The sequence below is a fragment of the Blennius ocellaris genome (assembly GCF_963422515.1).
Source record: "Blennius ocellaris genome assembly, chromosome: 14".
NCBI lineage: Eukaryota > Metazoa > Chordata > Actinopteri > Blenniiformes > Blenniidae > Blennius > Blennius ocellaris.
The window spans coordinates 8272889-8293939 of record NC_137663.1 but is presented as its reverse complement, the minus strand read 5'-3'; the positions used below and the strand labels follow the sequence as shown (position 1 = coordinate 8293939).

At 44.9% G+C, this 21051-nt stretch overlaps 1 protein-coding gene across 1 annotated transcript; it reads left to right on the top strand.

Annotated features, from left to right (window-relative positions):
* The first annotated feature begins 693 nt into the window (after positions 1-693).
* On the top strand, positions 694-20757 carry ssh2b (slingshot protein phosphatase 2b). Its single transcript, XM_080509338.1, has 15 exons — positions 694-868; positions 6250-6293; positions 13150-13262; positions 13349-13413; positions 13512-13633; positions 13724-13789; positions 13902-13967; positions 14168-14362; positions 14633-14726; positions 14833-14961; positions 15231-15277; positions 15404-15550; positions 15681-15881; positions 16328-17375; positions 18071-20757. The coding sequence occupies exons 1-15, from the start codon at positions 806-808 to the stop codon at positions 19325-19327; spliced, it is 3657 nt and encodes a 1218-aa protein (XP_080365464.1). The 5' UTR covers positions 694-805; the 3' UTR covers positions 19328-20757.
* The last annotated feature ends 294 nt before the right edge of the window (positions 20758-21051 follow it).

The following is a 21051-nucleotide window of genomic DNA, read 5'->3' as shown; positions in this document are numbered from 1 at the left end:
AAGGACTTGACAGAAAAATTATTATTGACACAGAATATCTGAAGGAATGATGTATATCCCACGTTAGTGTTTGAACAAAGTAAGAATATTATCCAGAATTACAACAAATAAAACCTGATCGTGGAAGAGAGGAAAGAAGCCCAGAGGCTTTTATGAAATCTGTTTTAAAGTTTGCGTCGGTTCACTTCTATGCCACCTGTGCAGAAATGACATAAACTGGACAATTGGACGTTGATTAATTGTCTTTATAATCAAATGATGACTTCCTCGCTCCCTTTCCTGTGACCTGTGCCCTCTAACAAATACAACCTGTGTCCAACTAACGCCACTACGTGTCCAAATCATGCAACAACAGAAAAAATCGAAATAATCCAAATTACCTCCCAACAATAAGCGCAAATTGCTCCGACAGATATATTAAACTATGGTACAGTGACATGAGACATGAATTATATACTGAATGACTATTATTCGTGATGATTATCCTAATAAAATAGCATCGTTCGCAGGGTTTTTATTGTTGCTGCAGGAGCTGCGTGTTTAATAATTGACGCTTTGTTTTCTTCCGGCACTCAAACAGTTAATGTGGCTTGACAAGCGGAGGGTAGGTGCGCATGCGCAGGAGGCGCTGACAGAGGAAACAGCCGGGGAGTAGTCAAACTGTCCACGATCACAGAGAAAGAGGCAGCAATACACAGCGGACGTCCGATAGCCCGGGTACCGCCGGTGTCTCTCCCTCTCCGGGACCCTTATGCTCGTATCGCCCCCGCCGCTTCCTCTCAGATGTCCGCTTCCCGGTCGCTGAATGGCGCTGGTTACCGTGCAGCGTTCACCGACCCCCAGCACCAGCTCCAGCCCCTGCGTTTCGGTAAGAGCGGCTCTTATTGAAACCCCCCCCTCCCTTCCTCTTCCTCCGCCTTCCTCCCGGTGAACAGACCCGGTGTCTGTACCGGGGGGAAGGCGAGCTGCGGCTCCGTTTCCGCTGTCTTTTTGTCGGCTGCTGACTGTCGTCAAGTGCCGTGCCTTTGTACTGCTGCGCATGCGCGTAATATAACCGCACATCATTTTCATCAATTTCGATAAGTTCTAGCCTCCTAAAAAGTGTCTCACAGACAGATCGCTACCAATCAGTAAAGTAAACCTCCGATTGAAGGCTTTTATCTGCTTTTTAACCCTCCTCTCAGTCTCTGCACATTTCCGCCTGTTAAGGTTCCACTGGAAGCTACTTTTACGCTTCAGATAAACTCCACACGAGTCGACGACAAGCTGAGAAACAGTCCCGTTTTCTCACGTTTCTGTGTGACGGCTATTCGTCTAAAGGTTTTGCTGTTGGAAAAACGGCGTTCTGGCTCGGCTTTCAGAAGTGTTCCCGGACTCCCTGCACATCCGGTGGTAATAAGCGACCTGCCGCTCGCCTGAATGCAGTTATTTGCCTTCAGATTACTATTGTTTGGTGTGTTTGGTATTTAGTGTGTCTTTTTCTCTCTCTCTCTCACCTCCCCTGAAAAAAGGAAACAAAAAAAACAAAAAGAAAACGTCCACGCATCTGCATATTTTCTGCACGTCTGCCTTCTCGCTTCCTGTCTCTGTGAGATCAGTCAATGCAAATCAGAGGAGCAGGTGATTTTGTTTTGTCCAGCCCCAGATAGTATTTCTATGCCATTCTTTATTCTTTTTTTTTTTTTTTTTCTCAGAATAAAGCAGTCATTACGGCCATGTGACCATGTTTGGTAACTTATGCAAACTAACAATCTTTCAAAAATAATTATGATGACTTAAAATAAACATGAAAATATAGTTGTGCTATTTATTGAAATGCATAGTATTATTATGCTTTTACTTATAATTGCATAAACACTATGTTGTTGCCCCCCCCCTCCCTTTACCCAGTCAAGCAACTCTTACTCTGATGTATTAATCTGACAAATAAGACAACAAATGTCCACTGTATGATAAACTACTACCTCTGAAAACTTTCATCAAAATAGTTCAATGACCATGTAATGGTTCATCCCTATGCCGAAGTTTTGAAATGTAATTGATATTAGGGTTTAAGTAATCACGATACAGAAACTTGTAGCTCTATTTTGGTTCAGTTGGTACGCAGGAATTTGCAGCTCTCAACATTTGTCTACATGTTAAAGCAGGACTTTGTCAACGCAAATCAGAGGGGCACGTGGTTTTTAGTTTGCAATTTCTTTCTTGCTTGTAAAGATGCAAAGAAAAGTGAGAGAGTAGATTTACACTGCAAACTTTAGTAAATCATAGCAGATCACTTTTGATATAAGACATTATGCATTTTCTGATAGTGTGTCTGAGTTTAACTCTGTATTATGTTTTCAAGTGACCCCCCCCCCCCCCCTCCACACACACACACACACACACACACACACACACACACACGCTCTCTCTGTGTCTGGCTTAGTCAGGAGCTCGACCATGCAAATCGGAGAAGCAAGTAGTTTCGGTTGATTCTGACAAAACAAGCTGTCAGACTTAATCAGAATAGGGAGTGAAGATACAAACTTGTTCTTTCCATTTAGTTTTTCTGTGTGTATTTCCCTGAACTCCCTGGAAAGCCTTTCCAACTTCATAATGGAGTTCTTATTAGAATATAAGAGCAATCTAAAATTTTATTTTGCACACACATTTGAATGATTTGCTCGTGTTTCTAAATTTGAAATATTCACGAATAAACTGTGTGACATTTGGATCATTCTGATGATGACTAGGCTTTTTCGTTAGTGCTGCAGATAGTGTGGGAAATGTTTAAAGTGTATCTTTAGTCAGAATTGCAGAGGATTTATTTATATGTAACAGGGGTGTCGAACTCCTTTTTTTTAGGTCACAAATGGAGAAAAGAATAAATTTCTCACTGAAAATGTTGATGTCTCTTTCACTTTTCCAAGATTTACTGTATTTGTTTAAAACCAGAGTGTTACACTGGGGAGGCTCGGTGGTGAAGTGGTTTGCATTTGCATTTGATTTTGTGTTTTTTATCTGGCGATTGAACATTTCCATCTGCCTGCATGCAGCTTGTCAAGGCGCTCAGGCTGGACCCACAATACAAGTGTATGTTGACAATTTTTCTCTTCAATGAAACAAAGTTTTAAAAGAATAGACTGTTGTTGGGCCACATATTTCTTAGTCTTTTTGGATCTTCAATCTTTAATGCTTGTGTTACATTCATGATTTAGTGGGAGACTTAAGTGCAAGTCTTTAAAAAGATCAAACTTTCATGGAAAGGAGCCTGCCCATCTATGGCAAAGTCTACCTCTGAAACAAGTTTGGTTGTAGGAAGTTCTAATGTGTAAAGATAGCACTTTGAGCTATTCGAGTTTGAAATGTTCCACAATTCACCCAGCTCATGGATGTAGACCGAGCTGAGATCAGTCAAGCATGAGTGACACAATGAGGCAAACGTCAATGGGAAACCTATTGAGTTGTTTATTTCACAAAGTAGTTAACGTCCCGCAGAGGTAAACCGCTCGGTTCAGTTCATGCACCGTTGGCTTTTCACTCTTCACGACTTCACGGTGCCGTGTCGTGACACGAAAGGAGTTGTGACACAAGAACATCAGGAAAAACACAGTATTTCCTGCATTTTATGAGTGAAAAATAAGCGTGAACAATGGCGTCAATCGGCCAAGAGTGGCTCTAATGGCTATAATCAGCCGATTAAATCGTCAGGCCAGTTGATTGGTCAGTCCCGAGCTCCTGCCAAATTAAATAAGTACCAATGTGACTTTCCACGTCTGTCAGAAGATTGCATGAATGGGGGCATCAGGAAGTTTTCAGGATTTGAATAGGAAAGACCATAATGGAGCAAAAATCTAATTTGTGTGTTTGGACCCTGCTCCAGTGTTGTACAGAGTCCGTCATTCAACACTGTTTGAGCTGACTTCTATTTATTTTTTTAAATTATCTAGAATACCAGTTCAAACCTTTGGTTTGATGGTAGCATATAAAAGAGTTTACTGTATAAAAATGCCTAATTGGTGGAGAATTTGTATCCCATCGCATTATGCCTAGCGGTCAAATGAAGTGACGAGTTGCTCAGTATAGAAAGAGAGAAGTCAGTCTTCAGCTGCTTGTTGGGCACAGGATGAGATTGGATTAGTTGTGTATGAAATGTTTTTCTAGCCCCAGCTGCATCCGAGATCACATTCTGCAGTCAGGCTATTTTTTTTTTTTTTTTTTTTTTTTTACGAACAGTGGCAGTCAAAAGTCACCAGGACGAACTGCGGCTTTGAACAGGACCCTGTTGTTTTTAAAACCTTTTTGTATTTTTACGAGCAAAGAACAGGTTTTGCGAGTCGTCATGATGATAACCTTCTTGGTCTGCATGTTTTAAGTCATTTGTTCCATCTTCCAGAAACGTGAAAACAACAATTTCTTTGGGGTCGTAGAGCAGCCGGCAGTAAGGATGATAAGGTTTAATGCTGGAGATCTTTCATCACAGCTCGAGTGTGAACGGTAAAGCTGGACTGGGTGTCATGTAGCCAGGTGAGCCAGGCCAGGCTGCTGAAAGGATGTGAAGCATTTCCTGGTGGAAATATTTAAGTTTTAACACACGCACACACACACACACTTTGCAAATTGCACAAACACATGTCTGGTTTCCTGTCTTGTCATGTGACGTGTGCATCTTATGTAAAGTCAGTCATGGGACGTCTGCTCGCTGTTTTTTACCACCCCACCATATCGACTTGAGCATTTTGTTGTCTGCTGAGGGTGTTTTTCGGAGGGGGGGGGGGAAATACACGCATTGTGCTGCATGCACTTGGACGCCATTCTTTGGCCTGTAGGGGCGAAGTCGTTAAGTTTTATGCTTGTGATTGCTGGAGTCAGCTGCTACACACAAGCTCAGACGGGTGTCCGACAGTCTGCATGCTCAGGCTTCACATTTCCATAAGCGGTGGGAAAAATCGAACATGCATGCAAAACTCAAAACAAGGAGCGTGGTTATCTCTCGGCATACGACACAATGACATGGAAATGACTTACCTCGTCTGTGCTGGTGAACTCTAAAAAAACAATCTGAAAATATAAAGATTAGAGTTTCGGACAAACAATGTTGTTAGACGGACTTCCCTCGGTTTTGTCATTGTTTATCCACGTGTACAGTCGCGTGTCGCGTGCATAGCTGAAACTAACACACTCATTATAAGTCACCGAGGTATGCAGCAGACAACGGTATCAAAGTGGATGTTATTGTTGCAGTGAACGCCTGCCAATTTTCACTCTTATAATTCATACATGATTTATTTCAACGATACAGAAGCAGCTTTTCGTGGGTGCACCATTTTTCACAGTCGCATGCTTTACGCGGAGTGTTCACCAGTGCATTGACTCCGTTTTAAATCGCTCTGGAGCTTCTGGGTCTCAGAGGCCCACAGTGGAAACCTGCGTTGTAAACTGTGGCTGGGCGCCACACTGGATCTGCAGCAGTGTCACACAATCTGGTTGCAACTTAACAATTATTTACTGCCTTTACAGCAGAGCGTGCAAAATAAACACGGCAGACGGTTTGGGCATGATTGTTTTGCACATTAAAATGATGCATTATCGTTTTCTTCCATGTGTCATTTGACTCCAGTGAGACTGAACACAACAAGGCCGCCCTGCGTGACTTCCTCTTTTGTCTGCGCTCATTATGACCCATCATCAACCCGTAATCCACTTTTCGCTTTTATGAAGCTGTTAATGTTGTTAAGGCCAGTTAAGCTCGCACACAGTGTAAACAAGATGAGGTCCGGGCATAAGTGGCAGGTGTTTATCTCCCGCGAAGCCGCGTCTTTGTCATTCAGCAGATTGAGCTTCATATTCTCCGATGCATTGATGTCGATCTCTCTTTTGGTTTCTGTGTCTCCAGGCTGGTTTTTTTTTTGTGTGTGAGTGTGTTTGAATATGTTATTCTGTGACCAGCCGCACCCTAAAATCAGACTGAGCCCATTGTCCCGTAGAGTAAATTGAAGTTGAACTCAATTTGAGAACCAGAACTGGAGCCTATCGTCGCTGACTGTGGTGGACAAACACAGACAATCACACTCACTCACACTATTGGCACTTTATAGCGGCCAGTTCACCTTAAACCAGACGAAGTCCCTGGAGAAGATCCAGCACGGAGACTCCACACAACATGACCACAACCAGACTTTGTCAGTTTTCGCAGCTGCTGTTCAAATGTTATGCTGTATATGATTGTCATTATTGTTAAATCTGTTTTGCCTCCTTTTATCTCCCTAGGAGTCCGGTAGCGGGGAGGATGACCGCCGCTCTCAGCCAAGAAGGTAAGATATAGACACACATCATACATACAGCATCCACCCGCTCTTGATCAGATAAGATTCCCTCATCTTTCTGTGTCGTAACGCCGTAAATAAACAAATGTATTGCAAGTTTGAGGTCATAGATTATTGGTTTGGTTTAAAATGACAGGATACTGGAGGTCTCAGGCCAGGGGAAGTGTTCAAAAGATTATATTTCTAAAAATACAGTCAGAAGGGCTCATTGTGTTTCTTCCCCCGGACCTCTGAACCCGACCTCCAAATAGGCTTTTCCTGAAGAAGCAGGCAAAGATTAATCATTACAGATGTCTGACGTGGCAGGACTCCCTTCCTGCACTGCTGTCGCGTTACAATGCAGTGGTCCCTCTTATTGCCTCGAAGTTGGAAATCTGGTTTATCCTGTTTTGCTCAGCCACTCTTACGACTGGTTTCAGTCCTCCGCACAGAAGCAATTTCCTTCCCCGGGGTCTCGCCGTGTTTATTTGTTCAACGTGAAACCAATGAAACGCTCGCTCCTTCTCGGTTGTACTTGGCCCTTTAATAACAGGTGAAATCCTGCAATCCTCTCATGTATGAGATAATTAACGGTGGTTTTCTGGCCGTCCTTTAGAGGGCAGCAATGCCTGTGTGAGTCAGTGCTGGGTATGTGGGTCAGGGGAGCTGCACTGCTGATTCAGGGCAGATTGGTAACCACTCCCTAAGTCAGAGCGTCTCTGTGTCTGTCTGGTCATTGGAGCTCTGCCCCATCCAACTGAGAGGACTGTCTGTATTTGTGCAGCTGGGAGTGAAATCTATACTCGCATGCTCTGTGTGTGTGTGTGTGTGTGTGTGTGTGTGTGTGTGTGTGTGTGTGTGTGTGTGTGTGTGTGTGTGTGTGTGTGTGTGTGTGTGTGTGTGTGTGTGTGTGTGTGTGTGTGTGTGTGTGTGTGTGTGTGTGTGTGTGTGTGTGTGTGTGTGTGTGTGTGTACTCAGCGACAAGGTACATGACCTCATGCCACCTTTTAATTTCAGTATTCTCTGAACCAATATTATTAACGCTGTTGTTTTGAAGTCGGCCACTTTGTGGTGATCGACAGTCACGCTGTGATTGTTTGGATAAAAGTGCGTTAGCTTTCTGTAGAAACGAGAACTGCTTGATTTGAGTGCATTTTTCATCAGGAAGCCTTGCCTTTGCCTCCGATTAGCCTCAACAACCTCTCATTGGCTTCTCTAATGGATGAGGAGGAAATTCTCAATGGTTCACTTTTTCATTTGAGGAGTTCATGTTTCTTTTTGGTAGATGTTTTTTTTTAATTTGCCAGCTTAAGTTGTTGAGGATAGAGAGACGACTTGAGTTTTTACATTAACTTACACTTTTTGTCTACTACTTGAGTCTCATTAGAAACATATTATTTCAAGTTATTCAGACTAAGTGACTAGTCCAAGAAAAGAAAAGAAAAACTGCATTAAGGACCACATATTTCATTAACTAGTTGTAGCCATCATGATCAAAAGGTAATGAGGGAGTCTGGCGTCCCACTCCTCAGTTAAGCAATATTGTACATGAATAAAAGCAATTTGTTTAATATTTCTGGTGCAGACTTGGAATGTGATGGAGGTTTATTGCTTAGCAAAGTCATCGCCCACATGCAGTTGTTTTAAACATAACAAAGTTCAGCTGAATCAATTTTAAAACAACATATTTACAGTCAGATTATCAAGTTAAATAAGTTCAGCTTAGTTTCAGATATAAAGCCCTTCTTCTGATACAAAAAAAAAATACAATGAAAGAAAAATCGTAATTCCTCTTTTCATCATGGCTTTATAACAAATATCATGCTTTGTTAATACTAGTATTGTATTACAGCTTAAAAATCAGTCTTTGTGAATCTTAAGCTTTCGGTTTTCATCTAACTTAATGACTTTTGACCATTTGACCTTTCAGTCGCCAGCTTTGTTGAAGTTCCAACCGCAGTACACACACATTGTTCCTGGTGTACTTGTGTTTTGTCCAATAAAGGTGTCTCACATTTCATGTTCCGCTATCGTCTGATCTCAGTACTTCCACAATTTCAGAAAGTGCACCGTGTCTCACATACCCCAGGAACAGGAAATGCTTACTGTGCGCGAATGTGTGAGCTGGTTTGACCACAGAAAAGACTGCAGCCTGTGTTTCTATACATCTCAGTGCGGTTTAATGTAATGCTATAAAATCTACAATAACGCTCGGGATTAAAAGGTCACTACTGCGCTTTTTTTTTTAAACATAACGTTACGAGCTAAGGTGTTAATCAGAAAGTAAGGTGGACCCCTCTTTAAATAACAGCTTGAGAAAACCTATTCGGGCTGTTCAAATATTCAGATTGAACCACGTGTGTACGAATGACTTCCATTTCTTCATTTCTTCCTGCACTCAACAGGAAGCCAATGACACTAATGTCAAATTACAAACAATTCGTTTTCACTTAAAACGTTGTCGTATATAAACGAAGACTAAGTCAACGGACATCCAAATGTCATGTTGTGAACAGATTGTGAATTTCGGGACAGCAAATGGACTCGACATGAGAAACTTACTTGAATTCCATGTTTTTTTTTCTTTCGTGGGAATAAAACAAGGAGTTAAAATGACTCCCACTCATGAGGCGTTCTCTTTAAGAATATGTTGTAGTTCAGGCTTGTTGAAGGCCGTCTGCAGGTCTAAACCCACCTTTTAAATCAAAGGATGAGGATTAGATGAGTAACACTACTATAATGAAAAAGAATATCCCCCTGAAGCTGAAATAGTTTTATGTGATGGATACATATGATTATGTAACTGCATAAATTCAACATGGCTGACAGACCTCTTCGTTAAAATGCTTGACGTTTAAAAAAAAAAAACCCACAGTTTAATTACATCCTTGTGTTCTTAGTTGTGTTGTTAAAGACGCAGCAATTCGGAGGAATTGAGAATATACTTGGAAGTGTAAATTCCCCGAAGGCTCAGGAGCAGGTTTGCTGACGTGTGTGCCTGCAGCGAGGCTCGTCTCTGACACGGGTAGTGGCGTCCATTCAGTCTTCAGAAAGGCTGAAGTGATGCAGCGTGCCGGCCTGCGTCAGCACGGATCACTGCAGCGCCGCTGATTAAAGCCGTGACGTCGGCTGAAGCGGCGACGTCACTGCAGGAGGACAACTGAAAAGAGGGAAAAGGATTTATTGTGACACTACAATTACAGGCCACGTCTGATCTTCTTGTAATCGCGCTTGCACGCATCGTCCTTTAGTCAGATTGGAGAAAAATAGAGTCAAGTGGGTTTTTTTTTTTTTTTTCTGTGAATGGGATTATCATCTGTATGATGTAGCCTTTCTTTCCATTTCTGCTTGTTATACACATGCCTCTGAAACTCCAGTAAATCTTTTTTTATTCACTCCGTAATCCAAAAGGTCATACGTGCTCTCTGTCAGGTTCCTCTGCAAATAAGCAGTGACTCTATGTTCCGTATGTGTCTGTCTGTGCTTTAAACAAATGCAGCCTCTGCTATGTTGTATAACATACAGTACGCGATGCTGTGATCACTAAGGTGACATTCCGTGTTTGTATATGTGGAAACCTAACACGAGTGTCTGGTGTCCGTCTGCATGCAAAAGACACATCCAGGCCTTCTCTGCTCAAATGGTGTGAATTTCAGCAGTCGAATGAGAGAAGTCGGTGTGAACTAGAGAGATTATCAGACAACACACAGAATCCTGCGATTTGCTGAGAGTCCATATAATAAATACAGTATTATGTTGCTCATTAAATCAGGACTATTCTTGTGCTCAGACCACCGACAGAATGAAGGGAGATGCAAGTGATAATGCAGTAGTCATTCGACAGGAAGGAAAAAAATAAAAATAAAGCTGCACTTTTGAACACACGTCATTGTTTTGCCCTTGAAGCTGAAAGTCCTGATGGTTTAACACCCAGACCCTTGTGGGACAGTGGAAAGTCCTCCTGAGTGTCAAACCATCCACAGCTTTTTCCTCCACACTTGAAGCGGAAATAAAGTGTGACTGTGGGGGAAAATATACTAAAACCGAACACGTAAAAGCACCCTGATCTTAAGAAAGGCAGCTTTTTAGTTTAAGAGGAAGCTGCTCTTTCCATTTAGGATTTGGGTACTATCGCTTAACTTTGTGTTGTGTATCTCTATCTGAGATAATGTTTCTTTGCCAGTCAATCACAGTGTTGTTAAAGTAGTTCATGTAGATATTTTTGACATGTTGTGCCTCGGCTCTCAAGTCATTCAATCCAGAATCAAACCATCTGGTTATCTGACTTCAGAGCATCGCGTACAACAAACATGTTCCGTTTCCCACAGATCTGACAGATAAACAACAACACTGCGGTTGTTGTTGTTGTTTATCCTAAGGTGTGAATCTGTCGTCAGGTGACGGCCTCGTAGCTCCTCTCAGCCGGTCGTCTGTCCTATAAACTGAAACCACGAGGCGTCAACAAACGGCGAAGCCATGCCTAAGATCAGGTTTCTCCTGGGTTACTGAGCAGCATGATCCCTCCTTTTCGATTTCTCAATCTTTTTTTTTTTTTCCGCTGTTGTTGTTGCGGTTGCTGTGGCTGGAGGCACCTTTTGGTGTCAGGTGTTTGCTGACACTGCTGAGAATTTTCCCTGCAGGTTACCGACCTGGTTACACAACTCGGCTCCTGCTGGGTTCACCTTCAAACAACACATTTCCCCCCCCTCTGGGCATGACATGCAGAGTCGTTAATGAAAAACCATTAAGGGGTCATCATGAGAGCTTTCGGATGCCTTCGCCATCATGATTACAGAGACATATGTCAGAAGATTGTAAAAAACCTTGTTTGATTTCTGACTTGGTCACTTAGTAGGGGATTTTTTTTAAGGTTCCAATATGACCTGTGGGTTTTTGTCTGACAAAAGTGCCTTGAGAAGACTGTGTTGTGTTTGGCGCTATGTAAATAAAGTTGAATTTAATTAAATTGTTCAGTAAAAGCAACTGAATAAGCCAGTTAAGTTACATAACAGATGTGCAGCTCTGTAGAATACGAGTCCATGTAGTCAGGGTTTGATGGAAAGAGGAAACTAAAGGAGCTCTTACATGTCTGTCTTATACAATCACTAACCAACGCCTCAAAGAAAGAAACATGGCTAAAGGTTTGCTTTTACAGCGTCCGAGACACCACTGCTGTTTGCATGCATCTTGACATCCTGACAAATTGAGTTATTGAAACCAAATCAGTGAAATTATGAGATAGGATGAAATGGATTTCAAGGTAGATTAAAATTCATTAAAACTTTTAAAAATGTACTAAAACAGTTAAAGTGTCTAAAACACGTAAAATGTACTAAAATGTTTAATGCAGGGGTGTAAAGTCAGTATAGTTGTCGTTCAGAGGACACATACAGTCCAATTTCATATAGAGATCTCCAGACCAGTAAAATATCATAAGCTTTACATTTAAACCCTTTCGTTTGGAGTCATCCATGGGGTTAAGGAATAGTAGGTAGGAAAGGAGAAAGGAGGGACTCTTCCAATGTACCCAAGGTGTTCCAGTCAGTCCTGTGTTGTTGTTTTTTCCCTCCCCCCCATCTGCCTTCATTTGGTTGGGTGTTTTTTCCCGGTCTCCCTCCTCTCCCCCCCCCGGATTGGCTGGGTGTGTCTCCTCCCCTCAGCCCCTGGTTTTACCGCAGCCTGCTGCAGACACAGACACAGAAGCAGATGTGAAGATGCACCTGCACCGCTGAGCGACGTCCGCAATGTGTCAGCCTTCTCGCTCCTTTCCGCAACCCACGCGCAATTCACCGGTGGCTTGTGATGTCGTCAGCGTGTGACTTTACATCAGATCTCCTGCGTTTCCACCGCGAGTGACTTCCGCCGCGCGACTCTCGCTCAGTCAGCAAGCCGGCTTCCCCGCGCGCCCTGACAGCGATGCCTCCCGGCGTGGCGACTGCCCCGCGCGGCTCGTCAGACAGCTGCTTCTGCGCCTATTGCGGGGGGAAGATGAGACCTTATTTTACCGAAAACTCCGTGATCTCCCAGGAGGATGTCTATCAGCTGTGAGTTGATTGAATGCACCGCGCTGAGCTGTTTACGGTGTTGCGCTGTGACAAAGACCCGTGCTTTTCCCTGATGAGTCAATGGGAAGGATGTGACAACACTGCAGAGGTTTCCTTCCCGCTGCACCCTGAGAAAGATCCACCACATGCTGCACTCACCTGCTCTGTTGTGCATCCATTCACCTCCTTGTTGGTTTGGTTTATTTTGGTGTTGTTTTAGTTGATAAATCTTGACTTGGTACACAGTGTACCCTGGAGGGGCAGGAGTCACATGATGGGATTGATTCCTGACCAAATGTTCAAAATGACACCGTTGTTTATTGGCAATTTCTATTTAACCAACTCTGTATGCTTTTAAAGATCATATGTGTTCCATGCTTAGTTAAAAGAACTTGCAGATTGTGGCTTGGTTTTGTGGAATTGTGAGGAATCTAGGTTTTAGTGTTTGTTTGTTTAGCGGATTGTAGTCTCTAAGATTTGTTATGGAAACAGCCTCACTTTTGGTCCATGGATGTTACTGATCCCTTTTTTTTCCTACCTCGTGAATGTAATTGGATATTTTACAGCAGACAGAAAAATGGTCCTTCCTTAACTTTGACATGTATGTGTATTTGTAATCGGTGTGGAGTGACAGAGATGAACAACCCGGACAGGATACACAACACTTACATTTTGATATTTCGATATTAAAAGTTAACTGTCAACTAAAAACGACTGTTTACCTTGTTATTGGCAAACGACTACAAATGACTAAATTGTAAAGCCTTTTCAGTCGCCATTAAGATGTATTGAAACTGTATTTCCTCTTGTTTTGTCTGCAGCATCAGTGAAAGTTTCCTGACAGTTAAAGGAGCTGCTCTCTTCTTACCTCGAGGAAATGGCGCCTCCCCTTCTTCTGCTTCTCGCTTCTCTCAGCTACGGAGCAAGCATGCAGGTGAGGCCGCGCAACCCCAAAACCGGGTGTCGTATACGCGCCACTGTAGTCCTTCACGCTCAAATCCACTGCTGTCGTTTCTCCAGGAGACATCCAGCAGCATCTGCAAACCATGTTCACCCTCCTCCGACCGGAGGACAACATCAAGCTGGTGGCTACACACTCCGACACAAAAACACGGTGATGATGTTGTTGATCAGCGGCGGAGTCGTCACCTCTATACCTTTCTGTTGTTCCCGAATGCTCCAGGCGGTTCGTCTGGAGAGCATGCATGCTCAGATCACCCGCTACATGGTGGTGGTGTCCACCAACGGTCGGCAGGACACCGAGGAGAGCGTGGTCCTGGGGATGGATTTCAGTCCCGTCGATAGGTGGGATGGTCATTCATACATACAAGCTCCTACCTGCTGGTTTTGCTGACCTGCGTCAGGTTGTCACAGAGATTTGTGCTCCTCTTCCAGCTCATGTTCAGTAGGACTGGTTCTGCCTCTGTGGAGTGACACCTTGATACATCTGGATGGAGACGGGTAAGAAGCATGCTTCAGTGTTACAATACACTCTAAATACCCATTTTGCTGAGATTGCTGACCTTTTTTTTCTCTTCTTCTTCTGCTGTGCTTTCTCTTGTGCTGCCCTCAGAGGATTCAGTGTGTCGACTGATAGCAGAGTGCACGTGTTCAAGCCCGTTTCCGTTCAAGCCATGTGGTGAGTCGCACTGTTATTAATCACACAACTTCACAGACCCAGATAGTTCTCCCTATATCATCTGTATTGTTTCCAGGTGTTCATCTCGTTGCTTAACTGTACCACTTATTTAGAAAAGAGGTTTTCTCACAGGAATGCCCTCTCTTTTTGTCCTCGGCTTTAAAAAAAAAAAAACCCCAAACAATTTTCTCCTCCCACAGGTCAGCCCTCCAATCCCTCCATAAAGCTTGCGAGGTGGCTCGTTGTCATAACTACTTCCCAGGCAGCTTGTTCCTCACGTGGGTCAGCTATTATCAGAGCAGGGTCTCCTCTGACCAGACGCGCATCAACGAGTGGAACGCCATGCAGGATGTGCAGTCGCATCGTGCCGATTCCCCCGTGCTCTTCTCAGACATGTACGTAGCCTTGATAAATAAACCTCGATTTAGTTCTCGCCTCTCTTCTATGCTTATACACTGCTCCAGAAGTCTCCAAGTGCTTCACGTCATTAGTGGAATTCTCTGTATACCTTGTTTGAACACAGAAGCTTGTGACTAAAAGGCAACTGGAGCTATGCCACAACACAAACCCAGAATGGAAAAAAGTTGCTCATGTCTGTAGTTTGGGTGGATATTTAGTTTACTCTGATAAATTCAGCTCGTGGATATTTTTTTTCACGTGTGCAGCCCCACAGAGCGAGAGCTGACGGAGCGTCAGATCAAAAGCAGCCTACGAGAAATCATGATGCAGAAAGATCTTGAGAATGTGACCTGCAAAGAGGTGAGCACCCGACTTGGTTTTTTTTAAATTTGCCCTCCGTTTAAATTGTCCAAGAAAACTTGTATGTCTCAAGTTGAAATATCCCTTTATGTCTTCTGTTGTGTAGATCCGAACGGCGCTGGAAATGCACATGACCTGCAACCTTCGGGAATTTAAGGAATTCATCGACAATGAGATGATTCTCATTCTGGGCCAGATGGACAGTCCGACAGAAATCTTCGATCACGTCTTCTTGGTAGGTTGACCTGGAGCGCCTCTGCATGAGCTGGGCTACATTCGGCTCCACTCTTATACATCAGGTGTCATCCACGTCTGCGTATCCTGACAAAGCATGAGAAGGTTTTGTTCATCTCCGAATTCATCCCGATTTAAAGGTGCTCTCTGCATGTTTGGTTTGGATGGCAGACTGTATATCAGACATGTCTTCCCACAGGATTTGAGCATTATGAAAAGCTCAGTGGAAGGCTGAGGACAAGTCTGAGGATTGCTTTTTGTTGCTTGCAGGGATCTGAATGGAATGCGTCCAATATGGAGGAGCTGCAGAATAGTGGGTACGTAAGCTGGAGAACAACAAATCCCATTTAAAAGTACAGAGTGTACTAAAGTCTGTGGAACAATCTTATCTCTGCCATTGCCCTCTAACCTTTCCTCCTCCTTGTGTGTTTTTGCCACTCAAGAGTTGAATACATCCTGAATATAACGAGGGAGATTGATAACTTCTTCCCCGGTGTGTTTGAGTACCACAACATCCGCGTCTACGACGAAGAAGCCACAGACTTACTTGCCTATTGGAATGACACATACAAGTTCATATCAAGAGCCAAGTGAGTTTGAGATGACAAACTAGTCTGAGTATTACTTTCTAACCTGCACATATTCTATACTCACAGTAGAAGAAGAAAAAAAACCCCCACTGTCCTCTTCACATGATTTGCGTCTTTTAACCTGCTCCAGGAAAGCTGGATCCAAGTGCCTGGTGCATTGTAAAATGGGTATAAGTCGCTCTGCAGCCACGGTGATCGCGTACGCCATGAAGGAGTACGGCTGGGATCTGAAAAAGGCTTTCGATTATGTCAAGGAGCGACGAACTGTGACCAAACCCAACCCTTCGTTCATGAGACAGCTGGAGGAGTATCAAGGCATCCTGCTGGCCAGGTACTGAGGAAAATACATGCATGTTATATGTCTTTTAGAGCGATGCTGTGACTAAATGTAAATTATAAAGGCACACACAGCTTGACGACATTGTGAAAGCTTTCTTTGACACTTTGAGTATTTAGTCATTTTGAACCCTTTTTTGGACATTGTATATCTGTTAAGTTATCATTTTGTTAAGTTTCAGTTTTCAAAGCCCGACCGAGGGCCAACAGAATCTGCCGTAAATATAATATTGACTTGTCTTCTTAAAGCTGTTATGGTTTTCGTTTGGACTTGTATTAAGATTTCAGAGGTTTTTTTTTTCTTCCTTCCATTCCTGTATTATGTAATATTAGTAAAATACAGTAAATCTTTTGATCTGCTGTTTTCAAACACAGAAGTGACACAAAAAGAAATGTTAATTTCTGTGTCTTTCCACCCCTTGTTGGTTTCTTTTTCTGCAGCAAGCAGAGGCACAACAAGCTGTGGCGCTCTCACTCCGACAGCGACCTCTCCGAGCACCACGAGCCTCTGTCTAAATCCTACGGCCAGCCCCTCAGCCTGGGCCGCTCAGACCCCCACAACCAGTCCAGCAGCACGCCCGGCCCCTCTGTGAAAGAACTGCTGGAATCACTGGCCACTTCAGCCAGCGTGGGCAAAGCCGCCCTCTCCGCCAGCCAGCCCGACACTGGCATCAAGTCCAGCCAGCTCAGCTCCTCCTTCGAGGGGGTGGCGTCTCTGTCGCGTGACAGTGGGGCCCTGAGCCTCGAGGCTCCCCCTCACTCCGCCGGCGGTGCGAGCAGCCGGCTGAATCCTCCCCGTCCCCACTCCACGGCCGGCTTTGTGTCTCTGTCCTCTTCCCCGCTCTCCAACGGGCTGTACGACTCAGAGGAGCCGCCGCCGTCGCTCTCCCGCGTCCAGCCGAGGGCCGCCACCGTGGTGCCCGAGCCTCACAAGACCGACACCGTGACTGTGGCACAAAGCGTTTCAGTGGGCCACCCTCACCCGCCTCCGTCCCTCCACCTCCTCCCCACCTCCCCTGCTGCAGCCCCAACTCCCCCCTGCAGGGACGAGGTTAATAAATCGGCGGCGCCGTCCTGCGCTCAGCCCGCGGTGAAACCTGCGCCGTCGTCCACGTCCGAGCCAGCGGCGCCACAGACAGCGAGCACTCCACAGGCTGAACCGCACGGCCCGTCTGCAGCGGCGGCAGCACTCCGAAAACCAGAATGTGATCATCAGATGTCCGCCGCGTCTTCGGACAGCTCGGCAGCCCCTCCGCCTCCCGCCAACGATTTTATCAGTGCCATTCCCGACGACAACGTGGCGTTGTTCGGCCACAGTGCGGATCACATTAACTTTTTCAGTGCCAGAGAAAAGTTCAAGGGAATGAGTCAAGATGGTAAAGGTCAGTGTGCCGCCGGAGAGCCGCCGACAAAGAATTGTGGCAAAGGCATCCAGGCGCCACTTCAGGAGGTTTCCACTCCTGAGAGCAAAGAGGAAGAGAAGAAAAAGGTAAATACCGCATCAGGAAACCGTCCACAATGACTGCATAGTTCATCATAAACATAATAGTTACTGTCTGGGGGGGGGATGGTATCAGACTATCTCTTGTTATCCTCTGCTGGTCAGAGTTTGAGCATCTTTGATAATAATTTATCTGTAAATGTTCTGATTCTCGCCACACAGAATATCTCAGACTCATTTAGTTTTTGATACACCTTTTCAAACGTGTCATTCAATGATAATATACATATTGCATAAAAACCTCTTAGAGCAACCGTTTCAGTAGGTCTCGAGTTGAATTGTGCCACCTAGTGGCAAAAAGATTGAATAGCTTTCTGGTTTGTCACACCTGAAACGGATGATTTTTAAAGAACGATCTTCAATCATGTAATATCTGATTGGAAACTAAAATGTACTCTTGAAGACATACATGTTAATATTTTCGAGAGCGTTGAAGTAGTTTGCGGTGTTTTATAATAACTGGTTTGACGAACTCAGCTTTGAGTGTTTGCTTTTCCAAATACTGTACATCTTCCCACAATGATCCCGCCGCCACCTCGAGTTGTTCTTTTTTTATTCTTTTAAGATTTTAGAAACTTTACTTTTGGCGCTATAGAAATGTTTTTTTTTTTTTTTTATCGAGAGCACCTTTGTTGGGCATTCAAATTGAATTCTAATCGTATATAATCTGTCCTCGTTTGTAGGAAATTCCTATCCCTGTGCAGGTCGCAGGACTGAAGCCGGAGGCTTCGCCTCCCAGCCAAGCGGAGCCCCAAGCCCCCCACAACCAGGAAGCGAGGAAACCGAGGCAGGAAACGGAGGTCAGAGATGTTTTGTCACTGAAGGAAGCCGAGAATGTAAAAGAGGATGCGAGGAACAAAGAGGAGGAGGAGGCGGCTCCTCCTCGACTCTACAGCGACTGGACCAGGGGGTCTGTGCGGCGCGTCACTCAACAACTGGAGCAACGAATGAAGCAAGAGCACGAAACGCCCTCGCCCTCCTCCTCTCCCCCGTCCCTCTCCGGTGGCTCCTCCCACTCGCAGCGGCGTCCGCACAGCGTGACGCTGTGCGAGCTCCGGGACGCGGAGGTGTCGGTGGAGAGCGCCGTGCAGGGAGGGCAGGAGGAGAAAAAGGAGGGCGCTCGCGTAGCGCTAGTGGGGGCCCGAGAAAAACACGAAAGAAGCTTAAAAGGAGACAAACTCCATCCTGCTGACTCTGGACTCCTCTCCACCTCGTCTCCGTTCCACCTCTTCGCCCAGTCTCCCTTCGCCTCGGTGAACTTCCTGTGTCTGGAGGGCGTGACGGAGCTGGAGTCGGGCACAGAGTGGGACTGCGGCGCCGACGGGCCCTACGGCGACGTCGTCATGAGGGAGACGTGGGAGACCCTGTGCGAGCTGGGCGCCTTCCTGCAGCAGGTGGCCATGGGGGAAACCCGCAACGCCAGGCGCGCGGGCCCGGACGCCGGGGCGGCTCAGAAGCGAGGGAGCAGCATCCAGAAGAGGGTCCGCGAGGTGGAAGCCAGGATCCGCCAGGCGGGGCTCACGCCGCCGTCGCTGATGAAGCGCTCGGCCTCGCTGGCCAAACTGGGCTGCTTGGAGTCGCTGGCCAACGAGCTGAGCGAGTGGGAGTTCAGCCGATCGGCCGTCGCCCCGCCCTCGGCGCAGCCGCCGGCCCACGCGCCGAGCGACGAGTCCAAGAAGCAGCGCGTCCACAACCTGCCTCCCTCGGCGGGCCAGCAGCGGGAGGCTGTTGCGATTAGCGCAGAGAGGCTGTCGAAAGCTGGGGAAGCGTCAAGCCCGCCATCAAGTCAGAGTCCACCGAGAGGGGAGCCCTCGCCAGTCTCCGGCCAAGATTGTCTGTCAGGGCCCACACTTTTAACAACGAGGCAACAGTACGGGAGGACTCATCCACTGAGGCGGCTTAAGAAGCGAACTGTCAGTACCTTCTATCACACCATGTAACCCTCACCGTGTGTGTTTGTGTGTGTGCGTGTGTGAAGAATGAGAGCGATCATGCACACGTGAGGAATGGAAATGAGGGATGTTGGATTTATTTAGCAAAACAAAACCAATGCCTCTTGCCTTAAAGAATATGTTTAGTAGTATCTGTACCTTTTGTTTGTTTTTTTTTCTATCTCCTTACAGATCCACCAAGAGCCTCTGTGAAATCTGTGATATGTGATACCGGTGAGAACAGTGACACGTCCACAAGGGTTTCTCCGTTTTTAAATGAAAGCAACAAGTCAAAGAGAAGAAAAAAAACAAAAAACAGTTAACGACAAGCAGCAAAAAAACAATCATTCAGTTGCACACGGGGGTGAGGCGGCCCCCGCCATCACTGCTGGTTTCTCCTTTTCAAACTCGATCACTGTCGGTTGATTGAACAGTCCATCCTGATGTTTTTGCAGGATGGAGCTTCTGTTTCACTCGTCTCCTGTTTCCACCTCATATTTGCTGGTAATTCTGCTGAGAAACGGACGCAGCTGTGTCTCTGACAGTAAGCCGACAGGTGGAGTTAAATCCCGCTCTGTAAAAAAAGAAAATCCCTTGTCAAACTGATAAAATGACACCTATTTTTCAACAATCCATTAATTGCCTTCTTCATCCAGAGCTGGGACAAAGCTGCACATGAGGAGAGGACACTGTTTTAGTAACACAAGATGTAAAAATAAGAATGCTGGCTTGTTATTTTCTCCTTCCGGTTTGTTTTCCTGACACAATACCTCAGTAAGTCGACCAAATCTGACCTGCACACGTTCGTCTCAACCAGAAACCATTTTTACACTTCAAACTCACTTCTCTCAGCTAAAACTCGTGTCTGTCGTATCCTCTCACAGTTTTAATGCCACTCAACCCTTTTGTTTTGTTTGATTTTTTTTTTTTAATGTATCTATTCCAGTGTGGGAGATGATATAGGTTAGGAGGAGTTAAAGGCAGATTGTATAGTTGTGAGTTTTCTGCTCCGTTCTCTTTGGGATGTAAAGGTATGTATTGTGAGTGTTGACATTTTAGGAACTCTACGTGTTTTTGTTTTTGTTTTTTTATATCTGGTGTGCGTGAATGAATGTGGCCGAGTAGCACAACTTCACCATGCGGGAACTTTTTTTTTTTTTTTTTTTTTTTTTTTTAACTGATCATTATCTCTTTTGTACACTTTGTAGGAGTGCTTCTCTGCAGTCTATCAGAAATGTCTGTACAGGGACGTCTGTCATACATGCACTTTACTACTCTTTCTTTTATTTTTTTAATGTGGCTTTTCATTTTTTTTTTTTACGTATGTTTGCTACTCTTTGGAAGCATGCTGTAGATGTAGCAGCTGTTGGGTGTGTGTGTGTGTGTATGTATGTGCGTGCGAGCGTACTGTAAAAAAAAAAAAAACACGTTTTAAACTATCGGTGTAAATATTCTTTTTATATCATGTGCTACAACTGTGACCATTAAACAATGGAAATTACTAAAAGTCAGTTTTTCTGTGATCTGTGTGCATAAAGGTAAGATCAGTAGCGTGTGTTTATTATTAGAGTTTTGTAGCAAGGGGAGAGGTTTGGTTGTGTAGTTTGCATCTCTGCCGGGGGTCGCAACACATTTTTAATCCAGCAGCTTGCATGCAGCCCAGTTGCATCTCGAATGGGTCGGACTGGTAAAACCTTCAAATCTAAATGTATTCTTTGTTGTGGTGCAGAGTA